This window comes from Rhododendron vialii, chromosome 12a (assembly GCF_030253575.1).
Source record: "Rhododendron vialii isolate Sample 1 chromosome 12a, ASM3025357v1".
Taxonomy (NCBI): domain Eukaryota; kingdom Viridiplantae; phylum Streptophyta; class Magnoliopsida; order Ericales; family Ericaceae; genus Rhododendron; species Rhododendron vialii.
This window is the reverse complement of record NC_080568.1, coordinates 5,015,676-5,040,730: the sequence shown is the minus strand read 5'-3', so window position 1 is coordinate 5,040,730 and position 25,055 is coordinate 5,015,676. Positions and strand designations below refer to the sequence as shown.

The window sequence follows — 25,055 nt, the reverse complement described above, 5'->3', positions numbered from 1 at the left end:
ATGTAATTGAGTTAATGGGCGGGTCGGGTTTGCTTTAAAATAAATGGGTTGGGTATGGGTAATTAGACTCATAGTTAATGGGTCTAAATGGGTCAATGACCTATTAAAGACTCAACCCATTAACAACTTACCTAATTTGACCCAAACCCGTCCGTTTGCCACCCCTAGTAGTAATTGACTAGCTTTACTATATGTTTCAAGGAGTTTATGAGAATGTGAGGTAGATTTGGTTTAGTTTCTAAAGACTTGGCGACTTCGGCTTCTGGTGGTTGAGAATGATTTAAGCATTAGTAGTAACATCTATCTTAATGCTCGGGAATAGTCTAATTTCTTTAGTTACTGTTTGCCTGTTGTGTTGTTGAGAATGAGTTCTATACATTCAACTCCAATGCAATCATGATCTGTTAACTCATCAAAAGCCTCTCTATTGTTCTGATCCTGATTCATGAGTGATGAGGCTGGTAGATTAGCATGGGTTTTGTAGCAAATGAGCTATGCTACCTTTTTTTTATTTTTTGATCCTCTGCTATGCTACCTGATTCCGAACAAAATGTTCTGTTGCAACCAAGTATGATTTGTTTAAGTCGGAACCAAGTAGGATATGTTTGGGTCGGAACCAAGTATATGGCATGTCTTGTTTTTTCGATTGCTTTCAATTTTGTTCTCGTGTGTGATTCATGATGGTTTATACTTTGCTCTCTCCTTGGGAGCGTTTGCACCAAGGTAGTCCATTGATCTGACATTCTACACAACACAACGACGAAAATTGGGTCTTGGTTAACTGAATCTCGACTTTTCCTTTCGGCAGATCTTAAGTTGGGCCTACATTGGGCGGGATCTCCAGGCCATAAATCTCACAAGCCTGATATGAGGACCCACGGCCACTATGGTTGACTCAATTTTTCTAGTCTTTTCTTTTTCATATTTTCTTTTTTGCTAAGCACTGGATGAATGAATTTAGCATAAAATTAAAGTAAAAGTGAGACGAACAAAATGGAGATCAAAGTTGGTGTGTCCATCTTGTACCGCATGAGCAAACACTGATGAATCATCATATGGGAGGGGAGCTGGCCCAAAAACTCTCTTAAAAGTGTCTCCAATGTCATGACCAAAACTCCCTTCTTCTTTTTTTAAAGTTAATAGTGTTAGACTAAAATATAGTTCACAATGAAAAAATCAAACTTAGCAACCCTTTAACCAGTAATCAAAGTTTTAGCCTTTAGATAACAAAAGGAAGATGATTTCCACACTTCTCTTGTTGTAACCATCCACTCTCTTTTTTTTGTTTTTATCCACATGAATTTACAATATTATCTTTGAATATGTGAAAAAATGTATACAATAAAGGCCAATATAGTAAATTCAAGTGGATAAAAACAAAAAAAAGAAGAAGTGTGAAATGTAAAAATGGGTGTGTGAATCAATTTCCTAACAAAAACTAGCAACATTTTTTCTTTGGAACCACTCTCCTTTTCTCTCTCTCCTTCCATCATTATCAATGTCCCACTCACTCACATTTATTTTCAACTCTCCCGCTACTATAACCGGGATTTTAATTACGAATTATTGTGTAACTTTACATTGTTAGTCTTCAGCAACCCCTCAAATGAATAATCAAAAATAAGGTGGTAATTTGTTTATCCAATTTTGGTAAAGCCTTTGAAGATACCCTGACCAACTGGGACAAAGCTAATGAATGAAAATGATGGGCCAAAACTAGTGTACTAAAGAATTTCAAATGACCAACAGCGAACAAATATACCAAATTTCCAGCAAAAGTTCAATACAGTTCACAGTGACAGTAACTTACAGCATGACACCTACACCTACATGAAAATACAAATAATTTTAGGCAAATGTTTAACTTCAACATCATTTTCACTGAAATAATCCAAAAAATTACAGACACCAAATACCAAATAATGTTAAAACATCGAGTATTGAACAATGTAGAGCCCTCTCACTAGCAGTGCCATAAATAATGAACATTACAGCCACAACTGTGCTTCGCCAAATGAAAGAAAACCAAAGAACACCGATGTCATTTATACGTAAATTGATACTCAATACGGAATGGAGTCATTTCCACAGCCTCCCTTAACTGAAACTAGGCTCTCTTTGTATAGGAAATTCAGCTCACGCAAATCCCTAGCCTGTTTGGCAACAATGTCATACAAGAATGGGGTATATCTCAGCTGCCGGTCTATTTTCCACAGCAGAAGCTCATTTTTATTCCAGAAACCCGTTGTGACACATGCTTCGGAACATAGCTGCTCCACAGTCAATTCATGTGACCAACTGTATGAGGAGAAGGATTGCCCAGCCTCAACCACACGGCAGAAGTCCTTCATCACCCATAGTTCAACTATTTTGTGGCCTTCCTTGGCGAAAGATAAATTTACCGCAAGGGAGTCCCTAAGCAGTGAGAAGTGACAAACCTTAAATCTGTTACGGCGACTCGAAATTAATGCGTTGAACTTCTCTGGCATCAGTGTCACATGGAACAACTCCCGACTTATGTCAAACGAAAGAACTAGGTGAATGTAAGGCACACCGATTCCACGAAACCTGCGCACTGAGTGCCAATGAAAAACACCATCGTTGTTGTTGTACATGCCGTGGGTTGGAACATCGTGAACAGAAACCTTTTGGACAGTATCATCCACGGGGAGAACTCTCCAAAAACCAGAGCTTAAGTCGTAAACTTCAGCATAATTAATGTAAACATATTGGTACGCTTCAACCCCGCGGAAATTTACAACTTTAACCACCTTGATACTTTTAGCTGTGAGATCAAAGCCAAACCCAACCAGGCAAGAATACACCTTCTTATATGGTGGGAAGTCAAAATTGGACATGGGGAGAATGCTAAATGCCCTAGTTGCAGGGTTCCACAGTGCAATAATTGGTAGCCGCTCAACAAGAGGTCCATGTGAAAAAAACTCAATAGGCCTCCAATGTAGACAAAACACGCCATCACAAGGACCCAAAACTAAATCTGGTTTCCTGTCAAACCCAAAATTAAGATTCACAGGTTGGAAGGCAAATTTGAGAGAACATACTGTGAATAAGTGAAAGCCTTCATGCCCAACTATGAGACCATTGTCACCATTCCAACTGGCCAGCGTATTAGGAGTATTTCTATGTTTGAGATGTGAGGCAATAAAGCTAGGGTTTGTAGGAAGAGAATGCCATCTTTTACAAACACTCTTGAATCGCATTAGAGATTTGACGGGCAATCTCGAGAGGATCTGATCAATCACTAGATCTTCAGGAAGAAGATACCAGCTGCTACTTGCCAACCATTGATCCTTGCAGAACAAAAAAAAAAGGAAATATCAGGGCAAAGCAAGCTCTAAAAAGAGATTACAGAGTAGTGTGCACAATTCGTCAATTGGTTTGCTGCTTTTGCATACTAGACTTCTTTTTTTCCCGGTAGATACTCAATTCATTTTATGCCCAAACAAGAAAACAAAAGCACATGGCATACCCCTGACACAGTCATCAGCCAACATGCTACGCAAAATCAGAAACAACATACACAACTAACAAACCATCTCCAAGACAGAAAACAATAGCTTTCACAAGCGAAATCATGAGTGAAGCAAAACTAAAACCAAAAAAGACACCGGTTCATAAGCATAATCAAGGAAGAATCAATACGCTGTAGGAAACACCCCAAACTTAACATAGCACCCTGTTCTCATTGTTATCCTTCACCCTCCTCAAAGAGCTTATGGCATCTCTTATGGCACTCATCAACTTAAGGATGAAGGATGAGTAGTCATAGCTCCGATTTGGTCGCTAGTTCACTAGTCTATGGTATTCTGTATTGTTATATCATTCTATTGTATAGCTTCTCCATACGTAGTCTCAAAAGTATGTTTCTCTCCTTCTAGGTATTATGGGTAATAATAAAGGGAGATTTATTACAAGAGTACATCGAAGAAATGGAATACAATTGCCCTACAGACCTTCTAAGGGTTTGTTTTGTATTTTTATTTCACAAAAAAGGACCGTAAGCAGGATTCACGAATCCACATATCTTGCAAGTTGCAATAGAAGTGCTTACCTATTATTCCACCTTATTATCAAATTTAGAACAAGCTTTTTATTGATTTATATCTAAAACTTTCACTTATAGTATATATTTTCGCTACCCTAATCAATAAACATATGTTCCCATGTATTATAGAAATCATGACCGAATCGGTGCGATTTGACTTAACGATTCAGAAAAGAACCATTTTTTGATGCACAATTTGACAACCTTGGTCCAGGGCTACAAGGAGAGAAGGTTGGTCAATTGTACAGACTAGACAAGAGTGGTTCAACAGGAGCTGTTGTCAAACACCAGTCCTATATTACAGAGAATAGACAGTGCACATGAAGCAAGGTGGTCGCACAGACGAACACAAAATAGGCGTAAGAGAACCCACAGAACCAAGTCAATCCCCAGGTGCAGACAGGAGGTGATTGCACTGAAAAATTGATTTGGCAGGTGATTCAGTGATTTGGACTTTTTAGTCCCCTGTTTCCCGGGCTCAAATCAAATAACTAAAACATAACTATCAAAGCAATGCTGATGACAAGAGTTCAGTTAAATTTCACTTTAGGCAAAATCAAGATCACTAATTCTTTCCTCCGTGCATTCTTTGAACAACCGCGATCAATAGGAGAGAGAAAGAGAGAGGTATGGCGATTTGGCGGGATGCATCTTGGTGATTCTCCTCGCTCGATATGGTCCTTGCTACTGATCTTCGATCTTCTTTGGTACTCGATCTCCCTTCTCTCCATTTGTCGTGTTCTCTATTCATGGATTCTGGTATTCTGGTTTCTAATATGATCGTGGAGGTACTTCGTCTAGCTCCACGTGTGGGGGATATGGTGGTTAACCTAGATCTTATTTCTTCTTCTCCATTTACTGCACCTGTCTTGCCTATGTATAATTCACCTGTAGGTTTGAATTCTGGTGGCATTGGTGAACCTAGGGTTTCCCCGGTATCTAGGGCGTCTCCGATTGTGAACCCTTGTCCTTCTGGTAATATTGTAGGTCTGTTGGAACAGGTTATGGTTCCTCATCGTGATCATTTGCCACCTTGTGCTACTACGTCTCCTACTGCTGGCCAGAACAATGATGGAGCTGGTCGTTTGCAACAAATGGCTGGGTCATCTTGGAGCACTATTGTCTCAGGAGGTGCTGGTGGGGCTGCTACTCCTGCTTATTCTCAAAATGTGACATCCTCGCCTGATATAGGAAAAGGAGCAGCTATCCAAAATTCCTCTTCGGGTTCATTTTTTTAATGTACCACTGGAAAGGTGGACAGGACCTAGGCTTAGTCACATAGCTAGCTCGGTTGGGCATCCCTTGTATGCTGATCAAATGACAGAGTCAGGGCGAAGGCTAAGCTACGCCAAGATTTGTGTGGAGGTGGATTGTTCTTCCCCTCTACCTGAATCTATTGATTTGAAATATGCTAATGGAGATGCGGTGGTGATTAGAATTCAGTACCCTCGGAAGCCTCAAATGTGCTCTGTATGCCAAGTTTTTGGTCATAATGAGACTACTTGTCCATCTAAAGTGAAGGATAAAAAGCAGGATAATGGAGCTGTGGATGGTGCTCAGGGCAAGACTGTCCAGGACAATGAATGGCAGGTCGGGCTTATTGTACAAAGGGAAGCTCGTTCTGGTTTGGGGGGTTCTGCATCTCTCCAGGCTGCACAAGCTTCTACAAGCGCACCCACTGCTGGCATGCAACTTCCTATAAATGTGCTACCTGTGAATGGGGAAAGTTTTTCTGGTCTAAAATTGGTGGATGGGGTGAGTTCTGTTCCTATTCAGAGTGAGCCAGATATTCCTGGGAATGCGAGGCCTCTTGGTAAAAGGTATTCTGTTGAGAAGGAAATTTCTGAACCTAGCAGGTTTGCTGTGTTGGATGCCTTGGGGCTTAATGTTGAGGGTGTACCTATTGAAGTGGTTGTTACTCTACCAGATGAAGCTTCTGTTCAAGGTGCTACGTTAACATCTGAAATTGGGCTGAATTCTTATGGAATTGGGCCAGATTTTCCTGATGGGTCTCAGTCTAACGCCACTCCGATTGCAGGTGCTGGTAAGAAGGCTAAAGGAAAAGGTGGGGGGAGAGATCCTTCTAAAGGAAGGGCGAGGGGTCTGAATAACCCCTTGAAGCAGAAGGAGGTACGTTCTCTTATTGTTTCTCAGAGATTGGGGCTCTGTGGTGTCTTGGAAGCTAAGGTTAGGAAAGATAATCTTGCTGCCATATGTAGTAGATGTTTTCCTTGTTCATGGAACTATTTGAATAATTCTGGTAATAATGATGTAGTCATGTAGCCAGGATTGTCTTGGGATGGGACCCTTGTTGCTTGGATGTTTCTTTGGTGTATAGTTCTGAGTCTTCTGACCAATTGATCTGTGTGAAAGTAACCTGTTTGAGTTCTCGGAGAGTGTTTTATGCATCTGTTGTCTATGGTGCTAATTCTATGGTTTGTAGGAGATCACTTTGCTCTGCAATGAGATTTCTTTTTTTCTGTTATTGGTGACTCTCCTTGGATTCAATTGGGAGACTTTAATGTGGCTCTTAGAAGTTCTGAGAGGGTTGGTGATTTTGATAGTTCTGCTACTGGGGAGTTTACTCAATGTTTGATTGACAGTAATATGGAGTTGGCTGCCAGGGGTTGTTGGTTTACCTGGTCTAACAAAAGAGGTGGTGGTGGGGCTAATATGAGTAGAATTGATAGGGTTTTGGTTAATAGGGACTGGCTGGATATGTTTCCTGAATCTGAGGCTCTTGCTCATGTGCCAGGTATCTCTGATCAATGCTCTTTGTTGGTTACTGTCTTCAAGGAAGTTGCTTGCAAAAAGCCTTTTTGATTTTTTAACTTTTGGATGAAACATCATCAGTTTAAGGAGCTGGTCCAGAATTCTTGGTTACTCCCTATGACTGGTTCTCCTATGCTTAGGCTTTCTCTGAAACTCAGACAGTTGAAACCTGTTTTAAAAGATCTGAATTCTCAATGCTTTTCCAACATCTCAGGTAGGGTTATGGAGGCTAGAACTCATATGGAAAGTTAGCAGAATCTGTGCGTTCAAAATCTGGGTAATGACAGTTTTATGGAGAGGGAAAAGGAAGCTGTCAGGGTTTTCATGGAGCTGAGTGCAGCTGAGGAGTCCTTTAAAAAGCAGAAGTCTAGAGTTAATTGGCTTGCACTTGGGGATCACAATACTAAGTTCTTTCACCACAAGGTCAGTTCTAAATAAAGCAAGGAACAAGATTTTAAGTTTGGTTACTGTTGACGGTCTTCGGTTGGATAAGCCAGAGGAGGTTCAGCAAGAAATCATTCAATTCTACAAAGGGTTACTTGGTACTAAGTTCTCACAACGACAGGATGCTAGAGCTTCTTTACAGGAAGTTATCAGAAGGAAAGTGCCAGTTCATATGCATGAGGGACTTGAGAAACCTGTGTTGGCTGAGAAGAACACAGTTGCTGCTCTTAAAGCTATAAAGGGTGATAAAGCCCCAGGGCCCGATGGGTTTTACTCAAGTTTTTTTCAACGAAATTGGGAGATTGTTGGCCTGGACTTGATTGAGGCTGTTCAGCACTTCTTTCATAAAGGTTTTATTCTTCAAGAGTGGAACTCTACCGTTCTTACCTTGGTTCATAAGATTGCAAACCCTTCTATGGTTAAGGACTTCAGACCTATTGCTTGCTGCAATGTGGTTTACAAAGTTATGACAAAATTCTTGCAAATAGGATGCAGTCTGTTTTACCTTTGGTTATTGGTCCAACACAATCTGCTTTCATTAAAGGGAGGAGTATAGTTGATAATGTTCTTCTAGTGCATGAATTGATCAAGAACTACCACAGAGATATAGGATCTCCTAGGTGTGCTATTAAGATAGACCTTATGAAGGAGTATGATTCGGTAGATTGGGACTTCTTGTTGGACACCATGGATGTTATGGGTTTTCCAAGTATGTTCATTGGGTGGGTCAAAGCTTGTGTGACTACTCCTATGTACTCAGTGATGCTGAATGGAGGGTTAGTTGGGTATTTTCCTGTAGCTAAAGGGCTTAGACAGGGGGATCCAATATCCCTCTATCGTTTTCTTCTTGTCATGGAAGCTTTCTCTTCTCTCCTTCAGTTCAACATAGAAAATGGTGACTTCAAATACCATCCCAAATGTCAGGAATTGGGGATTTCTCATGCTATGTTCGCTGATGATTTGTTTGTGCTTTGTAGTGCTCATGAAGGGTCCTTGAGGGTTATTATGAATACCCTTAAGGAATTCCATCAGTTTTCAGGTCTCCAACCTAACTTGCTCAAGAGTTCAATTTTCTTTTCTGGAGTGTCTACTACTTTTAGACAGTCTCTGGTTGAGTTGCTTGGCATTTCTGAGGGACAGCTTTCAGTCAAGTACCTTGGTCTATGTAGCACCGACACTCCATAGGGGTGACATACCGGTGTCGGACACTTCTCCAGAATTGTCCTCTGTTATTTTGGGGCAATATTTGAAGTCCGACATTTGACACACACTTTCGGGACACTTCGGGGACACTTTCCAGACACTTTCGACACACTTTCGGACACTTTTGGGACACTTTTTGTTGCAAGGTATAGATAATAGATGTAATGACTTGGAAAACAATGTACTGCAAAGGTGAAAACAAGGTTATCTGGATATAATATTATTAGCTTTTATCTTATTTGAATATATATATATATAGAGGAATTTTCAAGTGAGGGATCCCTCATTTTGTTAAAATGAGGGACTTTCATTTTCCGATCAAATTTTGAAAATCCGAACCATTCAATGTATGCAGAACGTAATTTTAAGGGTCCCCGCAAGAAATCAGCAAAAAAAATGACCGGGAAAGGCGTCATCTGAGCAGTTTTTTTTGAATCGTTCAATGAAAACTGCTCGGATGAAGCCCTTCTCGGTCATTTTTTTTGTTGATTTCACACGGGGACCCTTAAAATCACGTTCTGATCACTTTGAGCGGTTCGGATCATCGAAATTCAATCGGGAAGGGGAGTCCCGCATTTTAATAAAATGAGGGATCCCTTACCGGAACCTAACTCTATATATATATATATATATATATATATATATATATATATATATATATATATAGACGTGTCCCCAAACGTGTCGTGTCCCCCATTTTCTGAAAATTTACGTGTCGGTGTCGTGTCGTGTCCGTGTCCGTGCTACATAGACCTTGGTGTTCCCTTAATATGCTCTAGACTTACCTCTGCTGATTGTTTGATCCTCAAAGAAAAGAGTCTAGCCAGGATTCAAAGCTGGGCTCAGAAGTACTTGTCTTATGGGGGACGGGCTCAATTAATCCAATCAGTGCTTTGTAGTATTCACACTTATTGGAGCTCTATTTTTGTGTTACCTCAGAGAATTATTAAGGAGATTTGAGGGTTTGCTTTGTGCCTTTTTATGGTCTGGAATTGACATGAAACATACAGGGGCCAAAGTCAGTTGGACTCACCTTTGTGTACCTAAAAATGAAGGTGGGTAGGGTTTTCGATCCTTATGGAATGGAACAAGGCTTCTAATATTAGATATCTCTAGGCCCTTAGCAAAAAAGCTGATTCGCTTTGGGTTAAATGGGTGCATATGTATATTCTCAGAATCAGGAAACTGCTCAAATTAAGGGATATTTGTCAAGAATGGATCAGATACTGTATTGGCAATGGGGAGGATACTTTCCTTTGGACTGATAATTGGCGCCCAATTGGTGCACTCTAAAAGAAGTTTGGGGACTCTATTGTTTTGAACAGAGGCAGTGCCTTGAAGGCAAAGGTGTCTTCCATTATTGTGCAAGGAGAGTGGAGGTGGCCGAGGCAGCACAACAGGGCTATTATGGAGGTCTTAAGGCTAACTCCCGCTGATTTTCTCCCTAACCCATCAGTTAAGGATTCAATTTGCTGGACCCTTTCAGCTGATGGAATTTATTCTACAAAGACAGCCTGGGAGGCTTGTAGGCCCAGGTACCCTATCCAAACTTGGTATTCTTTTGTCTGGTACGGCAATAATGTTCCTAGATGTATGGGGTAGATTAGCCACTAAAGATAGGCTAGACAATTGGGCATGGCTGTTGATACTCAATGTGTGATGTGTATGACAGCCATTGAATCTCATGCTCACTTGTTCTTTGACTGTCATTTTACCTCCTCAGTGTGGAATGTCGTCTTGACCAAGAATGGTATCACTAGAACCTCGCTCCCCTTGGAACAGGAGCTCCAAGGGGCTGGCTGCCATAGAAAGGGAAGGAGCTTTGGTAGTGTTATTTACAAAATTTCTTTGGCTGCTACGGTATATCTCCTTTGGGCGGAACGTACTCTGAGGGTTTTTCAGCATAAGAGAGGAGATTTGGAAAGGGTAACGGCTGCTATTCTTGAAGCCATTCAAGCTAAGCTTAGCTCCTTATCCTCAATCAAATTTTCTGCTGTTAATAGGAATCTTTGTGATGAATGGTTGCTGGATTCCAGAATTTTTAGAATCAATAACTGTGGATAGGTTGCTGTTTGTTCGTAGGTAGTGTTTCTCCTTCGTTGTATAGGGAGGTCTGTGTACTTATTCAGGGGGATGCCGCGGTGTTTTTGTAGCTTGTTTGCGTTTTTTGGTGCTATAAAATTTACTTACCAAAAAAAAAAAAACAAGACACCAAGCAAGCAGCATACCTCATTAGCTCGGAATGACTTGGCAGGAATGAAATTCGCCCCAGCCCGTGGGTTTCTAGCCCTAGTAGCAACCTGCCTGAACAATCCACCAGCATATACCACAAATCAAATCCCAATAAGTAGACATATATCGACACAAATGTATGTATTTGTGCGTGCGTTTGAGCCATTTATATGTAGAGAGAGAAAGTGAGGAAGATAACCCTTGTTTGACGATTTTGGCAGACTGAGAAGAACGCATGAGCTCCGAAACGAAGTACTGAAGCGCTCCGACGAGAACCACCCCTACCGATAGTGGAACCACCCCTATGGATAGTGGGATCAGCAGATTAAGCACCCAATCTCTGATCCCTGTGTAGCTGAATACCGAAACTTCCACCATCGCGTCAAAATTCCAAACCTCTCTCTCTCTCGGACGGTAGAACCTCTCTCTCCCACCCTGGGACCTTTGTGCGGTCGTAATGTATGTTTTTTTTAAGGCGTCGCAAGGGGGGGAGCTTTTATATGGATAAAAAATAGGTTTGAAATTTATATTAAAATCGTAAGTCCTAATTTTAGTAGGTTTGATAATTTATTTTGTTATCTTGAATTTTAAATAATACTCATTTTACCCTTTCTTTCTTCTAGGCTCTGTTTGTTTGAGCGTAAAATATTTTTTTTGAAAAATGTTTTACTTGTTTTTTTTTTTTTTTTTGTTTGGTTGTGCAAAAGATAGAAAAATATATTACTAGGTAAAAATATTTTACTTCATATGTTTGAAAACGTGTAAGTTATTTTCCAAACTTCGGCTTTGCTAGTCAACTAATAATTATGTTACTTTACTAAGCCCCCTCAGCCCCAATCTTATTCATCTATGACCTAACCTTGTGTTTTCTTATCAAAGACGATAAAATTTTATATGTAGTGTAAACGTACGTACATACATACATATATGCATATATTGTGTGTGTGTGTGTGAGAGAGAGAGAGAGAGAGAGAGAGAGAGAGAGAGAGAGAGAGAGAGGGGCTAATCAAAAACTTTTCTGTGTGGAAAAATTGTCAACCAAACATCTGAAATAAAAACGAAACTTTTATTTTTTTGCAAAATCATTTTACATAAAAAATATTTTATGCCGAAAAATATTTTGCTTTCAAACAAACGGAGTCCTAATCTTCTAAATATTTCTCTTTCCTATTTTTTGAAATAAAAACGAAACTTTTATTTTTTGCAAAATCATTTTACATAAAAAATATTTTATGCCGAAAAATATTTTGCTTTCAAACAAACGGAGTCCTAATCTTCTAAATATTTCTCTTTCCTATTTTTTTAAAATCTTTCTTCTTTCTTTATCCTAATCTTCTCTCACCTAAGATCTCAAACAAAATTTTAAATAAGAGACTTGTGATTTAAGGGCAAAATAGCAACATGATTCCTTTGTGGCTGCTCGGAAAATGTAAGAAAGGAGGAGGAAATACAAAGTGGTAGAGGAATCCCGATCAGTTCCTCATACAATTGTTTCATTTGAGGTTTTCGCAAACGAATGGGTTTTGGTCCATCTTGTAAGCATTTTTCAATGGAGGGCAAAATAGTAATTTACATTCTCTTCGATATGGAAGTCAACCGGTTCTGCATGTCCATTAGTTTGAGGTGGTTAGAGCATCCACATTGTAATAAACAAATTGGTATGGATAAGCAAACTTAACAACAATCCTAAAAAAACACCTCACATTGTAATAATCAAAGTTACAAGTCTTTTAGCAAATAACCAAATTTCACCAATTCCATAACCAAACTTAACAACTTTTACCAATAACCAAAACTCAATAATCAAACCTAGTAACCAAATTCAAAACTTAAAAACTAAAAAACACCCCACATTAGAATCGTCTCATCGAGAATAATAATTTGGTGTGGTCGGGTGCGTGATTAGAACTCATTTGTAATTGGACATAGGTGCATTGCGTATTGTGGGGTTTTTTCTATATGGATGCAAAAATAACCAATGTGGAGGTAAAGTTTGTTAAGTTTGATTATGCACTAAATGGATAATCAAACGCTGACGTGGCACATTTTGGTTATTGATTTTGATTATTCCCATTGCGGATGCTCTTACGTGCCAAAAATCAAAATTTGAAGGGGTAAAGTGTCCCTGAAGCACAATTCGAGGGGGTTAACTATAATTTATCCAAAACTTAACTAATTGTTGAATTTGATATACAATGCACATGACATGGTGATGGGTTTCCTTTTGTGTTCGTACCAAATAAAATAATGATGGAAGTCATTAAAAAAGATTGAGCACAAGACAATCAATGGCGGCTCCAGAAATTTTGCTCATGCCAAATAAAATAATGATGAAAATCATTAAAAAAAATTGAGCACAAGACAGTCAATGGCGGCTCCAGAAATTTGTGGTAGAATGTTCAAAAATTACCTTAACTTTAATAGCTGATTTGTTTACAAATACTATATGTACATAATTTCGTAAAGGGGGCGGATCTATGGACAACTAAACAAACACCCAGACAAACACCCCATCTCAGCCCTCTGTTTCAAGGGCTGAGATTAAATCCCACCCATCTTTAAAATTAATTACACCTTACCCCTTCTCCCATTTCTCACGTTCTTTTGTTCTGCCAGACCACCATGCCGGCAGCCCCCCACCCTTCCACCTCCGACCGACGGCCGACCAGACCCCGCCGCCGACTACCCCCCCCCCCCCCCCCCCTCCCTCTCTCTCTCTCTCTCTCAAGAAAAGGTGGAAGAAATGGAAGGAAAGGTCCAATCACGACAAAATCGCAAAAATCGAATTCGCCCACCACCGAAGCTCCATTGCCAAGGTCTCTCTCTCTCTCTTCTCCTCCTCCTCCTCCTCCTCCTCTCTCTCTCTCTCTCTGTCGATGAGCCCTAAATTTTTCATCTTAGGGTTCCAAAATTTGGGGACCCCCAAAAATTAGGGTCCCTAAATTGAGCTCATTTTGAGCCCTAGATAATCACTGTCATTTTCAGCTACATAGTTTCCATTCATTCATTTTGGCACTTTGGCCATTACCGTCAACTGCAGAACTCTTTGAAATTTGAAACTATTGTCTTGCATTCTTTTGAAACCCATTAAAACCTGTAAAATCCCTCCACAGAGCTTGTCCAGAAGAATGCCCTCGTAAATACAGCCATCAAATTTGCATTTTGGGTTGTCCAGGTCTTTGAATCTGGTGGAGTCCTCTTTGTTCACCTCTGGTCCTGTACCGAAGGAGGAGTTAATTTGTTGTTATTCCTGCTGGGGCTGTAGACCGAGTATAGTCGTATCAGATCTAACAACATGCTTTTTGTGGGCCACAACTTATCGTTCAAGTTTATTTCCTCGTTAAAAAAGAGAGAAAGAAAAGGATCTTGTACGTGGAATTTCAATTTTATGCTATGAATTCCAGACACCCTCTTTGGAAATTTTTGCGGTCAGTTTGATTGGCTAAATTAGATGAGTTGATTGTAAAAATCAATTGTACAAGAAAGCTGGGTAATGAGAAAGGGACAGGAAACCCTTCAGGCATTCTTCTAATTTTCTTAAAGAGTTGTTTTTGTTTCCTGAAAATCAGATCTTTCCTACTTTTGATTTATATGGCAGCCACAACCTACAGACATTTTGAATAGCAATTTCTTATTTATTCGCATAAACTACTTGTTATTAATTTGAAATGGCCCTATCTTAAGACCTAAGTTATTGTCATTATTCTAGGCAGAAAAAATAGAAGAATATGCACACATCACTCCATTATTTCTGGTTACGCATACTGGGACTTCTCTGAGGAGGTCCTATCTATGTAGGAAGATGTTTTCTGGCATTGAGCCTAATTATGTGGCATTGAGCCTCATTGCAATAGATGAATGAGATAAGAATGGTAACAACTTTGCTGATTTGCAGCTCTGTTTAGATGGGGTGTGGCATTGCAGCAAAGATCGCGACAACGACCAAGAAATAGTGCAGCTCTTTGGAGGGCAAAGAGATGTTTCCCTCCAATTTGCTTTTTTCTTAGGAGGACATAATGATATTGATTACTGATATCAAATGAATGTCAAGGGTATTATACAAGATGTCATTGTTGGTTGCTGGATGAAATTGTTGTACGGCTCTCCAATGATATTATCCATTCTCTGTCACATGCTGCAGTTGAAGTCAAGCAAGTGCTGCCTAGCCCTAGTGCATTTGCTACTGATTAGTGTTTTGGGGAAGTGCCTAAATGTGCTTTATTTTTGTAAATGGGCCTCAGGAAAGGATGGTTTTGGCTTAAAGTGAAATACTTCAGCCTTTTGTTGTCTTTTCACATCTTGTGCCTCTTTGTTGTGACCATTGCTTTTTGAAGTATTCTAGCTGAGTATACTTTGCTCATTTACACATATACATAATCGAAATTCGATCGGGAAAGGGGGTCCGCATTTTAACTAAAATGGGGACTCCCTCATTTGAAACAAACCGTGTGTGTGTGTGTGTATATGTATGTATGTATGTATATTTTTCCTGTTGCACAATGTGTGTTACTTTAGGTTGTCTTCAAGTATTTTAGGTAGACTTTATGTGCTAGTTCTTTCAAGTGCAGTAGTAGGATATGGGAAAGGAGGGCTTCGCCTGGACTTGATAATTTTTCTTTAGGTTGTCCTGAGATGAGACCTTGTCTTCACTAATTTTGTTGGTTTATCAATTTGGATCATTCTAATGAATTTCTGATGTTTATTCTTCTTCTCAGGTTTAATATCGCAGCGGACCTGGTATATGAAGCCAAAGACGCTGGTAAACTGGGTTTTGCAGGACTCCTTGTGTGGTTGAGGTTTGTGGCAACACGACAGCTCATATGGAATAAGAACTACAACGTAAAACCACGGTAAACATGACTCTTTGTTTGTGGTTCCTATAGTTTCAGCCTCTGTCATTCTCCAATAGTGACTGTAACTGTGTCTTATTCTCTAAATGTGGCTATTTGTACAGTGAAATAAGTCAAGCTCAGGATAAGCTTACAGACTTGCTCGAGTTTGTTTATAGAACTAATCCAGAATATTGAGAACTTTTGCGAATGATTCTTTCTAGTGTCGGTCGTGGAGGTGAAGGGGATGTGGGGCAGCGAATCCGAGACGAAATCCTGGTTATCCAGGTAAATATGATCTATCCTGTAATTAACATGACCAACACTAATAATATGTGAGCTCTCAGTAGTTTTTACCCTTTGAGGGAAAATGATTGTTGTATATATGAAAGTAACCATGTTTTGATTGCAGAGAAATAATAATTGCAAGGGTGGAATTATGGAGCAATGGCATCAGAAGCTGCATAATAACACTAGCCCTGATGATGTTGTCATCTGTCAGGTATCAGACTGCAAACCTAGGTGGATTTCTTCTGTCTATATCTTTAAAACTAGTCTCACAATGAATGTTCTTGTAGGCACTAATGGATTATCTCAATTGTGATTTGGACATCAGTGTTTATTGGAAAACAATGAATGATAATGGAATAACAAAAGAGCGCCTTTTGAGCTATGATCGTGCTATCCGTTCGGAACCTGATTTCAGGAGAGACCAGAAAGATGGCCTTTTGCGCGATCTTAGAAATTACATGAGAACATTGAAGGTTGGCTCCTTAAAATTTCCCAGTCAATGCTTATATCATTTTATCTTTTTTCACAGATATCTTTTCATCTTGTTTTTCACTAAGGTAATAGGAGAAATCATAATGACTGATTAAACAAACTATCATAAGAGGGACTTGGAAACATGTCCTGCTATAAATTGGACCACAATGGAGTTCTGAAGCATGCAAAATGAAACTATACGTGGCTGTGTGCATTTTCTTTTTAGTGATAGTTTACTTCCAGAAGTCGTTGACTTGAATTTACAATGATACATCAGAGGGAAAGTAACAGTACATGTGTGCACTGAATCCATCAAAATGGAACAGCCTAATTACAGATTCTCTTCATTCGTTTTCTAAGAAAACAGAAATTGTTGAATTCTGATTATTCAGAAGCTTAGAGAATTTTGTTCTATTTGCACGCCGAATCAATCTACGGTGCTATAAATGACAAGTTGACAACTGTATGATGCAGGGAGTGCATTCAGGCGCAGATTTAGAGTCAGCCATTTCAAATTGCATGGGCTACAAGTCTGAGGTATTGTCACTGACTGGAAGGTGTTGCTCATTGGATGTCTTTTCTTAATCTGTAGATAAGAACTTCATGCTTTTGTTGCCTTTTTTTTTTTTCCCAGGGGAAAGGCTTCATGGTTGGGGTGAAGATAAATCCTATATCAGGCTTGCCATCTGGATTTCCTGTACTGCTTTCTATGCTACTCTTTTTTATGCAACCTGTCTGATTGAAAGTGAGAAAATTTGGTCCCCTGTAAACTTTTATGAATCTTTTAAACAGGAACTACTTCATTTTGTCCTGGAACATGTTGAAGATAAGAATGTGGAAGCACTTCTTGAGGTAAGTGAAATTATTTTGTAGGCTTTGTGTTTTTCTAGCAACCCTCACACTCAGATTTTTTCTATAAGATTTAGAAATAAATAAAATATCTCATATTCAGGGATTGCTAGAGACCCGTGCGGAGCTTAGTCCATTGATTTCTAAATCAAATAATCGTCTTAAGGATCTTTTGTTTTTGGACATCGCCCTTGATTCTACTGTTTGGACAGCCATAGAACGGGGATATGAGGAGTTGAATAGTGCCAAACCAGAGGTATATCCACTTGTCAGCATATTTGCATCTGTTTATCATTGTTATCCATTTTTCTTCCCTTTCCTCTTGAGTCTTGACTGGTGGTCTCTCGCATCTCTAAAGGTTTCTGGTTTGCTTTAGTTTCACCGATCAAATATGCTCTTCATGACCTATTTATGTATTTGCAGAAAATTATGTACTTCATCACTCTTGTCCTTGAAACCCTCGCCCTGTCTTGGGATGATAATGAGGATCTCATCTATTGCTTAAAGGTAATCAATTATGCAACTTTATATTCTAATTTCGTGCTCAATCTTTCGTTGGCACCTTGAAATATTGAGTCCTTGCTCATCTTCGCCAGTGGTGTTCAGAAAGATTTATATGTAGCTTGATAATAAATACATGTTGTCTATGTCATTGTTAGAAAGCTACATGATTGGACAGTGTAAATTGATTACTTTTCTGTTTTGCTGCTTATGAAGGGATGGAATGAAGCCCTAAGCATGTCCAAGTCTGGAGATAATCTCTGGGCTTTGTACGCGAAATCAGTCCTTGACAGAACCCGGCTTGCACTTGCAGGCAAGGCGGAGTCCTACCATCATTTATTGCAACCATCCGCTGAATATCTTGGATCACAGCTTGGAGTGGAGCTATGGGCTGTATGTTGATCATTCTACAACCTTACTGCTTTTGTATTGTGTTGTGTTGTATATACTACCTTGACAGTTTGACATCACCTGTATGATCACTTAATGCAGGTGAATATTTTCACAGAAGAAATCATTCGTGCCGGATCAGCAGCATCACTATCTTCACTTCTTAATAGACTAGATCCTGTTCTTCGTGAAACTGCTAATTTGGGAAGGTTAATCCAACTGTCATTATTCTTATAAGCACAATAGTACATTATTCGAATGATTTCATTTGAGTGTATGGAACACTTGTATTGGGATGGGCTGTAGTAATTCTACAGTCCCAGGAGGGTTCCTTCGGTTATTGCCCGCTGTTTTCTGTTAAATGCCTAGCTTCAAAGAATATGCTATTACGGTGTGAAATTGTGATTTGTGAACCTCATGCATATGACCTTCAAAAAACGAACCTCATGCATATGATTGTTTATTATTACGAGGCTCAAACGTAGATAAATTCAGATATACTAACAAGTAACAACTTAAATTTGCTTGATACAGTTGGCAGGTTATCAGTCCGGTTGAAGCCATAGGATATGTTGTTGTCGTAGACGAGTTGCTTGCTGTCCAGAATAAGTCTTATGAAAAGCCAACAATTTTGGTGGCAAAATCTGTCAAAGGAGAGGAGGAAATTCCTGATGGTGCAGTTGCTGTGCTAACACCTGACATGCCAGATGTCCTATCATATGTTTCTGTGCGAGCAAGAAACAGCAAGGTAAGTCAATATCAATCTGTCATTTTTGTGCTTCTGTTTTGTTTGTTACTTCGAATGGTTGTTGAAATGAAAAACTAACCTATGATATTTGTGATCGTTTTTCCTTTTTGGAAGGTCTGCTTTGCTACATGCTTTGATTCCAACATTTGGGCTGACCTCCAAGCAAGTGAAGGGAAATTATTGCAGATAAAGCCCACTTCTGCAGATATAGTTTATAGGTACCCATCTTTAATGGAGTTTCTTACTGCTTGTCTTACACTTTCTTGATGAAGTTACAATCAATTTTTCTCTAGTTTCAGTATGAATTCCTCATTTACTTTTCAATGCTCTCTGCCTCTCTACAAACCAAAAATGCATTGCCAGAGTTAATCCTCTTTCCTTCTTAATCTCAGCACGTTGAAGGTGGGTGACTTAACAAATGCAAGTTCAACAAGCTTGAAAGAAGACGACTCTTTGCCCTCTCTGACACTGGTCAGAAAGCAGTTTGGTGGTAGATATGCAATATCATCTGACGAGTTCACAAGTGAAATGGTTAGGACTGCAATGTCAAGCTTCAGTTATACTCAGAGGAGTTTCCCCTTTTGCTTTCCTTTTACCATTGAATGAACTATATAACACGACTTACAGGATTATTTCAGGGAGTGCTGTACATGTTTGCAAGCAGATGTTTTCCAATTTTCTGAGCTTATAGCACTTTGATTTTCGTAGGTTGGAGCTAAATCACGCAATATAGCATACCTGAAAGGAAAAGTGCCATCTTGGGTTGGGATTCCTACCTCGGTTGCCCTACCATTTGGAGTTTTCGAGAAAGTTCTTTCAGATGGTTTAAATCAGGTTTCCCTCGCCTCAATTTTTGATGCTTCTTAATGCAGTCTGCAATTGCAACAATCTACTCTGCGTCATTCACTGACAAAGTGAAATTTATGGTTATATGGTCATTCAGTAACATATTAACTTGCTTTTGATTTACAGGGAGTGGCAGAAAATTTGCATATCCTGAAGAAAAAGCTAGGAGAAGGAGACGTCAGTGCACTCGGGGAGATCCGAAAGGCAGTTTTAGAACTTGCAGCTCCGTCCCAGTTGGTATGTCCTTTCTAGAGGAGGAGTTGAGGATTTTTTTTCTTCTTCTACTAAGCCCCGAAATTTTGGAACATATATGTGCCTATTTTTCTTCTTTGCTTACCACAAAAATGTGACCAAAAAAAAACAAATCGAGTTCAAGTTAAGCTGAAACCTTATGGCAGGTGGAAGAGTTGAAAAACAGGATGCAAAGTTCTGGCATGCCTTGGCCTGGAGATGAAGGCCAGCAGAGATGGGAGCAAGCATGGCTGGCTATAAAGAAAGTAAGACTGTCGTCCTGCGCTACAAGTTTCCTAGACATATGTTCTATGTTCATCAGCCATTCAGCTCACTAAACAGCCTTAATATGCTCAGGCGTGTCATGTGTTTGTAATTTTTTAGGTCTGGGCTTCAAAGTGGAATGAGAGAGCATATTTCAGCACAAGAAAAGTGAAATTAGATCATGAGTACCTTTGCATGGCTGTCCTGGTTCAGGAAATAATAAACGCCGACTACGCATTTGTTATCCACACAACAAATCCATCTTCAGGAGACTCGTCAGAGATATGCGCCGAGGTAATTTATAACTAGAGCATATTGACCAAATTTCTCTTGGATTGTCAGCCTAAACTTCATGACTTGCAGGTTTGGTTTTTCCGCCAACCAAGTCATGACAAGTCAACCTTTCTCCCCTTAAACTTGTTTGGAGAGGAAAGCTGGTTGAAACAAACCCGACTACACTTAACGGGGATTAAGACTTGCTAGTTTCTAGTTTTTGCTTGTGGAATAGTATTAGTTTTTGTGTACATTAGAACAAATTATGTAGACATACAGTTTTTTGTTCGGACAGGTAGTGAAGGGCCTTGGAGAAACTCTGGTTGGAGCATATCCGGGTCGTGCTTTGAGTTTTATCTGCAAGAAGAATGATCTGAACTCTCCTCAGGTGAGTAAACCCCTCCTCCTCATCTCTCACCAGAGAAAAGGGACTGGGGATATTTATCCCCCGTCTCCAATTCTACCTATACCAGCGTTTTCGGTGCTTTTTCGGCTATTGAATCACGTGGGAATCTTGAGAGAAGAAAAGATTCTTTGTGATCCGATAGCCGGACATGCACTGGAACACTGGTACATACAAAATTAGGTATGGAGGCATTGAGCTCGTCTTTGGACCATAACATCTATTGTCTTCATGGACATGTAACCAGCACTTATGGTTATGGTTCAAACGGGTAATTGTCTTCTTAGTTCTCACTTCTCAGACCCAAATTTCCAAGTAATATGATTCTACCGATTTAAAACATTTTATGCAATCAATTTTGACATTCACGAGCTATTAAGTTTCTTGTAATGGGCTCTTGTTAGGTTTTATGACCCAATCATGTGATGCTTTTATTCATCCTCATCCCACACCACCCATAGTTTATTACTCTCTCCGTCCCATAATGTTTGTCCGGTCTGTAAAACGAGAAGATGAAAATAATACAATTTTTGTAAGAAAAAATCAAATTTTTTTTCAACAATTCACTAGATATCGATGAGTTTTTTTAATTTATGAAAAAAGTTTGAATTTTTTCTTGATAGAAGTGTATTATTTTTGAGTTCTCGTTTTGCGGACCGGACAAACAATTTGGGACGGAGGGAGTAGTATTTAGTAGCAACAACTGTTTGTATCCTGTGCCGCATCGAATTGCACTTGGCCGCTACGAATTGCACTTTGCCGCATCGAATAGCACTTGGCCGCATCGAATAGCACTTGGCCGCAAGAAATTGCACTTGGCCGCTACGAAATACACTTGGCCGCATCAAATTGCACTTGGCCGCTACGAATTACACTTGGCCGCATCGAATAGCACTTGGCCGCATTAAATTGCACTTGGCCGCTACGAAATACACTTGGCCGCATCAAATTGCACTTGGCCGCTACGAAATACACTTGGCCGCATCAAATTGCACTTGGCCGCTACGAAATACACTTGGCCGCATCGAATTGCACTTGGCCGCTACGAAATACACTTGGCCGCATCGAATTGCACTTGGCCGCTACGAATTACACTTGGCCGCATCGAATTGCTTACACTTGGCCGCATCGAATTGCACTTGGGTAATCTAAACTTGTCTTTGATAATGAGCTTCAACAATTCAGGTTTTGGGATATCCGAGCAAACCCATTGGACTTTTTATAAGACGATCGATCATCTTCCGATCCGACTCCAACGGTGAAGATCTAGAAGGTTATGCTGGTGCAGGACTTTATGACAGGTAACATCGTGCAATAAAATACTGCAAATTTCGTTATCCTCCCCATCAAAGGTATAGATTTGGTTAAACTCAATGCGTGCAAGTGTTACAATTATCTCATTTTTTCCCTTTCTCTACAGCGTACCAATGGATGAAGAAGAGAAAGTTGTACTTGACTATTCATCGGATCAATTGATTAAGGATGCTGACTTCCGTCGATCACTCCTCTCCAGCATTGCTGGTGCTGGAAATGCGATCGAGGAGCTGTATGGATCTCCTCAAGACATTGAAGGTGTGGTTAGAGATGGGAAAATCTATGTTGTACAGACAAGGCCACAGATGTAATCCTCATTCTTTCTCTTACTATTTTCACAAGAGAAGGGTTAGATATATAGGTTGTCTATGCAAAGACTCCAAAAGGGTTCCTGATTATGTAACTATTTTCCAAATAAAAACAGTAATGAATGTAACTATTGTATTTTTTCACAAAAGAAAAATACAATTTCATTAGCATTTTATCGTTATTTTGGCTGATGTTGCATGAAAATTGAAATTCCATATTTATTCGGCAACAAGTACAATGAGAAATACATGATAACACCACCATATCTAGTGCATATACATAGGCATATGGACGTCAGTTTACTGCCCTTAGGATGGACAACCTTCTGCTGCAAAACTGGAGACATCCACACTTCATTCAATCGCCCCGACTGATGGAACGAAGCATTGTACTGGGCAATCGAATAGGACCCTTTGCCTTCAATACTATCCGGTTTTCCACCTGAAATTTTTCCCAAGACGGTCACAAGAGCTTCCATTTCTTTGTTGATGTTATCATCCTTGGCAAACCCAGAAAATGTCCTAACTGCAACGCAATGGCTTCTCCACTTGTCCAACACCAAATTCAGTTCGGGGTTAGGCTGCGGAGGAGCTCCCCCGTATTTTGCTGACACGTAGAGCCTCACAGTGTAGTTGGATTCGTGCGACGATTGGGTAGAGATGCTTGTTAAGACAGGAGCAGTTTTTGTAAGGTTAGAAGAGTTGAGGTTGGCACCGTGAATGTATTGATACAACCTGTCACGAGCAAAGCAAAGATAGACCAAGAAGAAAATAAAGTTATCTATTCCTCAGTACATATGGAGAAGAGGTTTTTGAGTTTTGGAAACTGGTTTCCTGTAGAAGCAGAACAAACAAATAAAAACGAGTGTTCCCGTACAGGCAATTTTTGTGAAGAAATAAAACGAGAGCAGTACAGGCAATTTTTGTTCATTGCACTCTGAGAAAGTTGACAGATAAAAATAGAAAAGACGATGAAGTGAAACGGGGGTATTAGAAGCAAGGAGACCTGTGAAAGCCGTCTTTGGTTGATTTCTCGAAGGAAGTGCCACCGGGGACAAGAGCAGACATCCATGAGGATTCTTTGTAGAGTCTGATCTCCACACCTGGTTCTGATCGTATTACTGTGTATTGCGGTGACTCAATCGCATTAGAGAGAGGTAGTAGAGCCAGTACTAGCGCCAGAAAACAATAGAAATAACATGCAAAGCTAAAAAACAGCGGCTGCTGCCTTTCCATTGTTGTTTTTTGAATGTTTTCCAAGAACCACAAAGCTACTTTGCCTCTAAGGCTCCAAGCCTCCGTCCTTTTATAGATGCATTCCTCAGTTGTACCGCGAAGAAGTGTCTCCTAACCTCAGTGGCCTATTATAATAGTGAGCGAGCGATGTATAATGTTTGCACGTTCATAGTACGAGACAGCAATATACAAGTTTTGCATGTTCGTAGCATTTCATGTCTCGTTTTCGTTCCATTGCGATTGCAGATTAACACCTACGTATCATTAACACCTACGGTTCTTCTTACCTTTTTTTTTTTTTTTCCTTGACCTTGATGTTGAAAGGTACATATTGGCTTTTGAAAATTTATCCTAATGCAAGTTTAGCACTTGTTTCACAATTCTACAATAGTTCCCCTTAGACCTTAGTAATAATGCCCTTTTTGTTTTTATTTTTATAGGAGATGGACATGACCTTATTTCTTTACCATTAGGTTTACCGCATGTTTGAACAAGCATTTGGACTCACCATGATAGGCTCAACGGAGCTCAAGTCCTTTTATACAAATTTTTCGGTGTACCCGTATACCAAGTGATTTTCAGCCGTAAGATCATGTTTAAAAATTCTTTTGTTTAGAGACTCTCACATAATCCTGCGCCGGAAAATCACGTGTTACACTCATACACCAACAAATTGGTAAAGACCACAGAGGATCTCTAATGCATAGAATCAAACATTTGGTTTTGTCAATTTGTTAATCCAATTGGCAGGTTTCAGTCCCACCAATTTCTTTTAGCTGCATGATTTTCCACCCAACCCCTAAAAACTCTTCCTCGTACCATGAAGTTCTAAAAGCCAATCAAATGCAACAGATATTGCCCATCAACCACCGCATCTGGCTGTCTTATTAACAAGTGGGCCTAAATCCAAGTCATCCCCAATAAAATATATGCAAGTTGACAGTTTTTTATTTTTTTTTCCAATATTGCATACATCCGTGGGGTTAGTCCACAAAGAGTTCAGAAGATGTCCATAGCATTGAACTCACAAACGCCCATAACGTCCATAGCCTTGAACTCACAAACGTCCACGAACTCTGGTCTCCCAAATGGAGAGAATCAAGATCTCCCAAATGGGAAGAACCAGGAGATGCCAACTGGACTAGAGGCCCATTGGCAAGTTGACAGTTGACACACTTAGCCATTAATGGCAAATTCTAGAATTGCAAAACCGGGGGCAAAAGTGCACTCAGACCAATTTATTTAAATTATCTTGTAATTAGTGCATGTTAATCATCATATGGAAAAGGCTAAAGCAACAATCAGCTTGATTAAAGTTCCAAGATTCTGCAGCACTGCATGATTACACATTGCCTTTCAAATTCTAAAAACATCACTGCAT

The 25,055-nt window shown here is 39.7% G+C and overlaps 2 protein-coding genes, 1 long non-coding RNA gene and 1 pseudogene across 4 annotated transcripts; 1 reads left to right on the top strand and 3 right to left on the bottom strand.

The window, feature by feature from the left end:
• Nucleotides 1-1,886: 1,886 nt before the first annotated feature.
• Nucleotides 1,887-11,184, bottom strand: LOC131310211 (putative F-box/kelch-repeat protein At1g12870). Its single transcript, XM_058337120.1, has 3 exons — nucleotides 10,917-11,184; nucleotides 10,714-10,789; nucleotides 1,887-3,311 (listed from the first exon to the last, which is right to left on the bottom strand). The coding sequence occupies exons 1-3, from the start codon at nucleotides 11,093-11,095 to the stop codon at nucleotides 2,064-2,066; spliced, it is 1,503 nt and encodes a 500-aa protein (XP_058193103.1). The 5' UTR covers nucleotides 11,096-11,184; the 3' UTR covers nucleotides 1,887-2,063.
• Nucleotides 7,619-10,702, bottom strand: LOC131310214 (uncharacterized). The gene is made up of 2 exons (XR_009195147.1): nucleotides 9,239-10,702; nucleotides 7,619-8,437 (listed from the first exon to the last, which is right to left on the bottom strand). It is a non-coding gene; the product is annotated as an uncharacterized LOC131310214 (long non-coding RNA).
• A 4,175-nt stretch (nucleotides 11,185-15,359) lies between the features above and the next one.
• Nucleotides 15,360-22,620, top strand: LOC131310210 (alpha-glucan water dikinase, chloroplastic-like). 2 transcript variants are annotated; one of them, XM_058337117.1, is made up of 21 exons: nucleotides 15,360-15,567; nucleotides 15,672-15,834; nucleotides 15,959-16,048; nucleotides 16,125-16,310; nucleotides 16,786-16,848; nucleotides 16,946-17,008; nucleotides 17,104-17,163; nucleotides 17,264-17,416; nucleotides 17,584-17,667; nucleotides 17,878-18,054; nucleotides 18,154-18,260; nucleotides 18,586-18,799; nucleotides 18,914-19,017; nucleotides 19,192-19,330; nucleotides 19,508-19,633; nucleotides 19,772-19,882; nucleotides 20,044-20,142; nucleotides 20,261-20,434; nucleotides 20,709-20,801; nucleotides 22,002-22,117; nucleotides 22,237-22,620. In XM_058337117.1, exons 2-21 carry the CDS (start codon nucleotides 15,757-15,759, stop codon nucleotides 22,439-22,441), a joined length of 2,442 nt encoding a protein of 813 aa, XP_058193100.1. In that variant the 5' UTR covers nucleotides 15,360-15,567; nucleotides 15,672-15,756; the 3' UTR covers nucleotides 22,442-22,620. The 2 variants fall into 2 exon arrangements, with proteins under 2 accessions (XP_058193100.1, XP_058193102.1); XM_058337119.1 differs by lacking the exons at nucleotides 15,360-15,567; nucleotides 15,672-15,834; nucleotides 15,959-16,048; nucleotides 16,125-16,310 and having other exon boundaries at nucleotides 16,809-16,841.
• Nucleotides 22,621-22,747: 127 nt separating this feature from the next.
• On the bottom strand, nucleotides 22,748-23,816 carry LOC131309352 (uncharacterized; annotated as a pseudogene).
• Nucleotides 23,817-25,055: the final 1,239 nt, after the last annotated feature.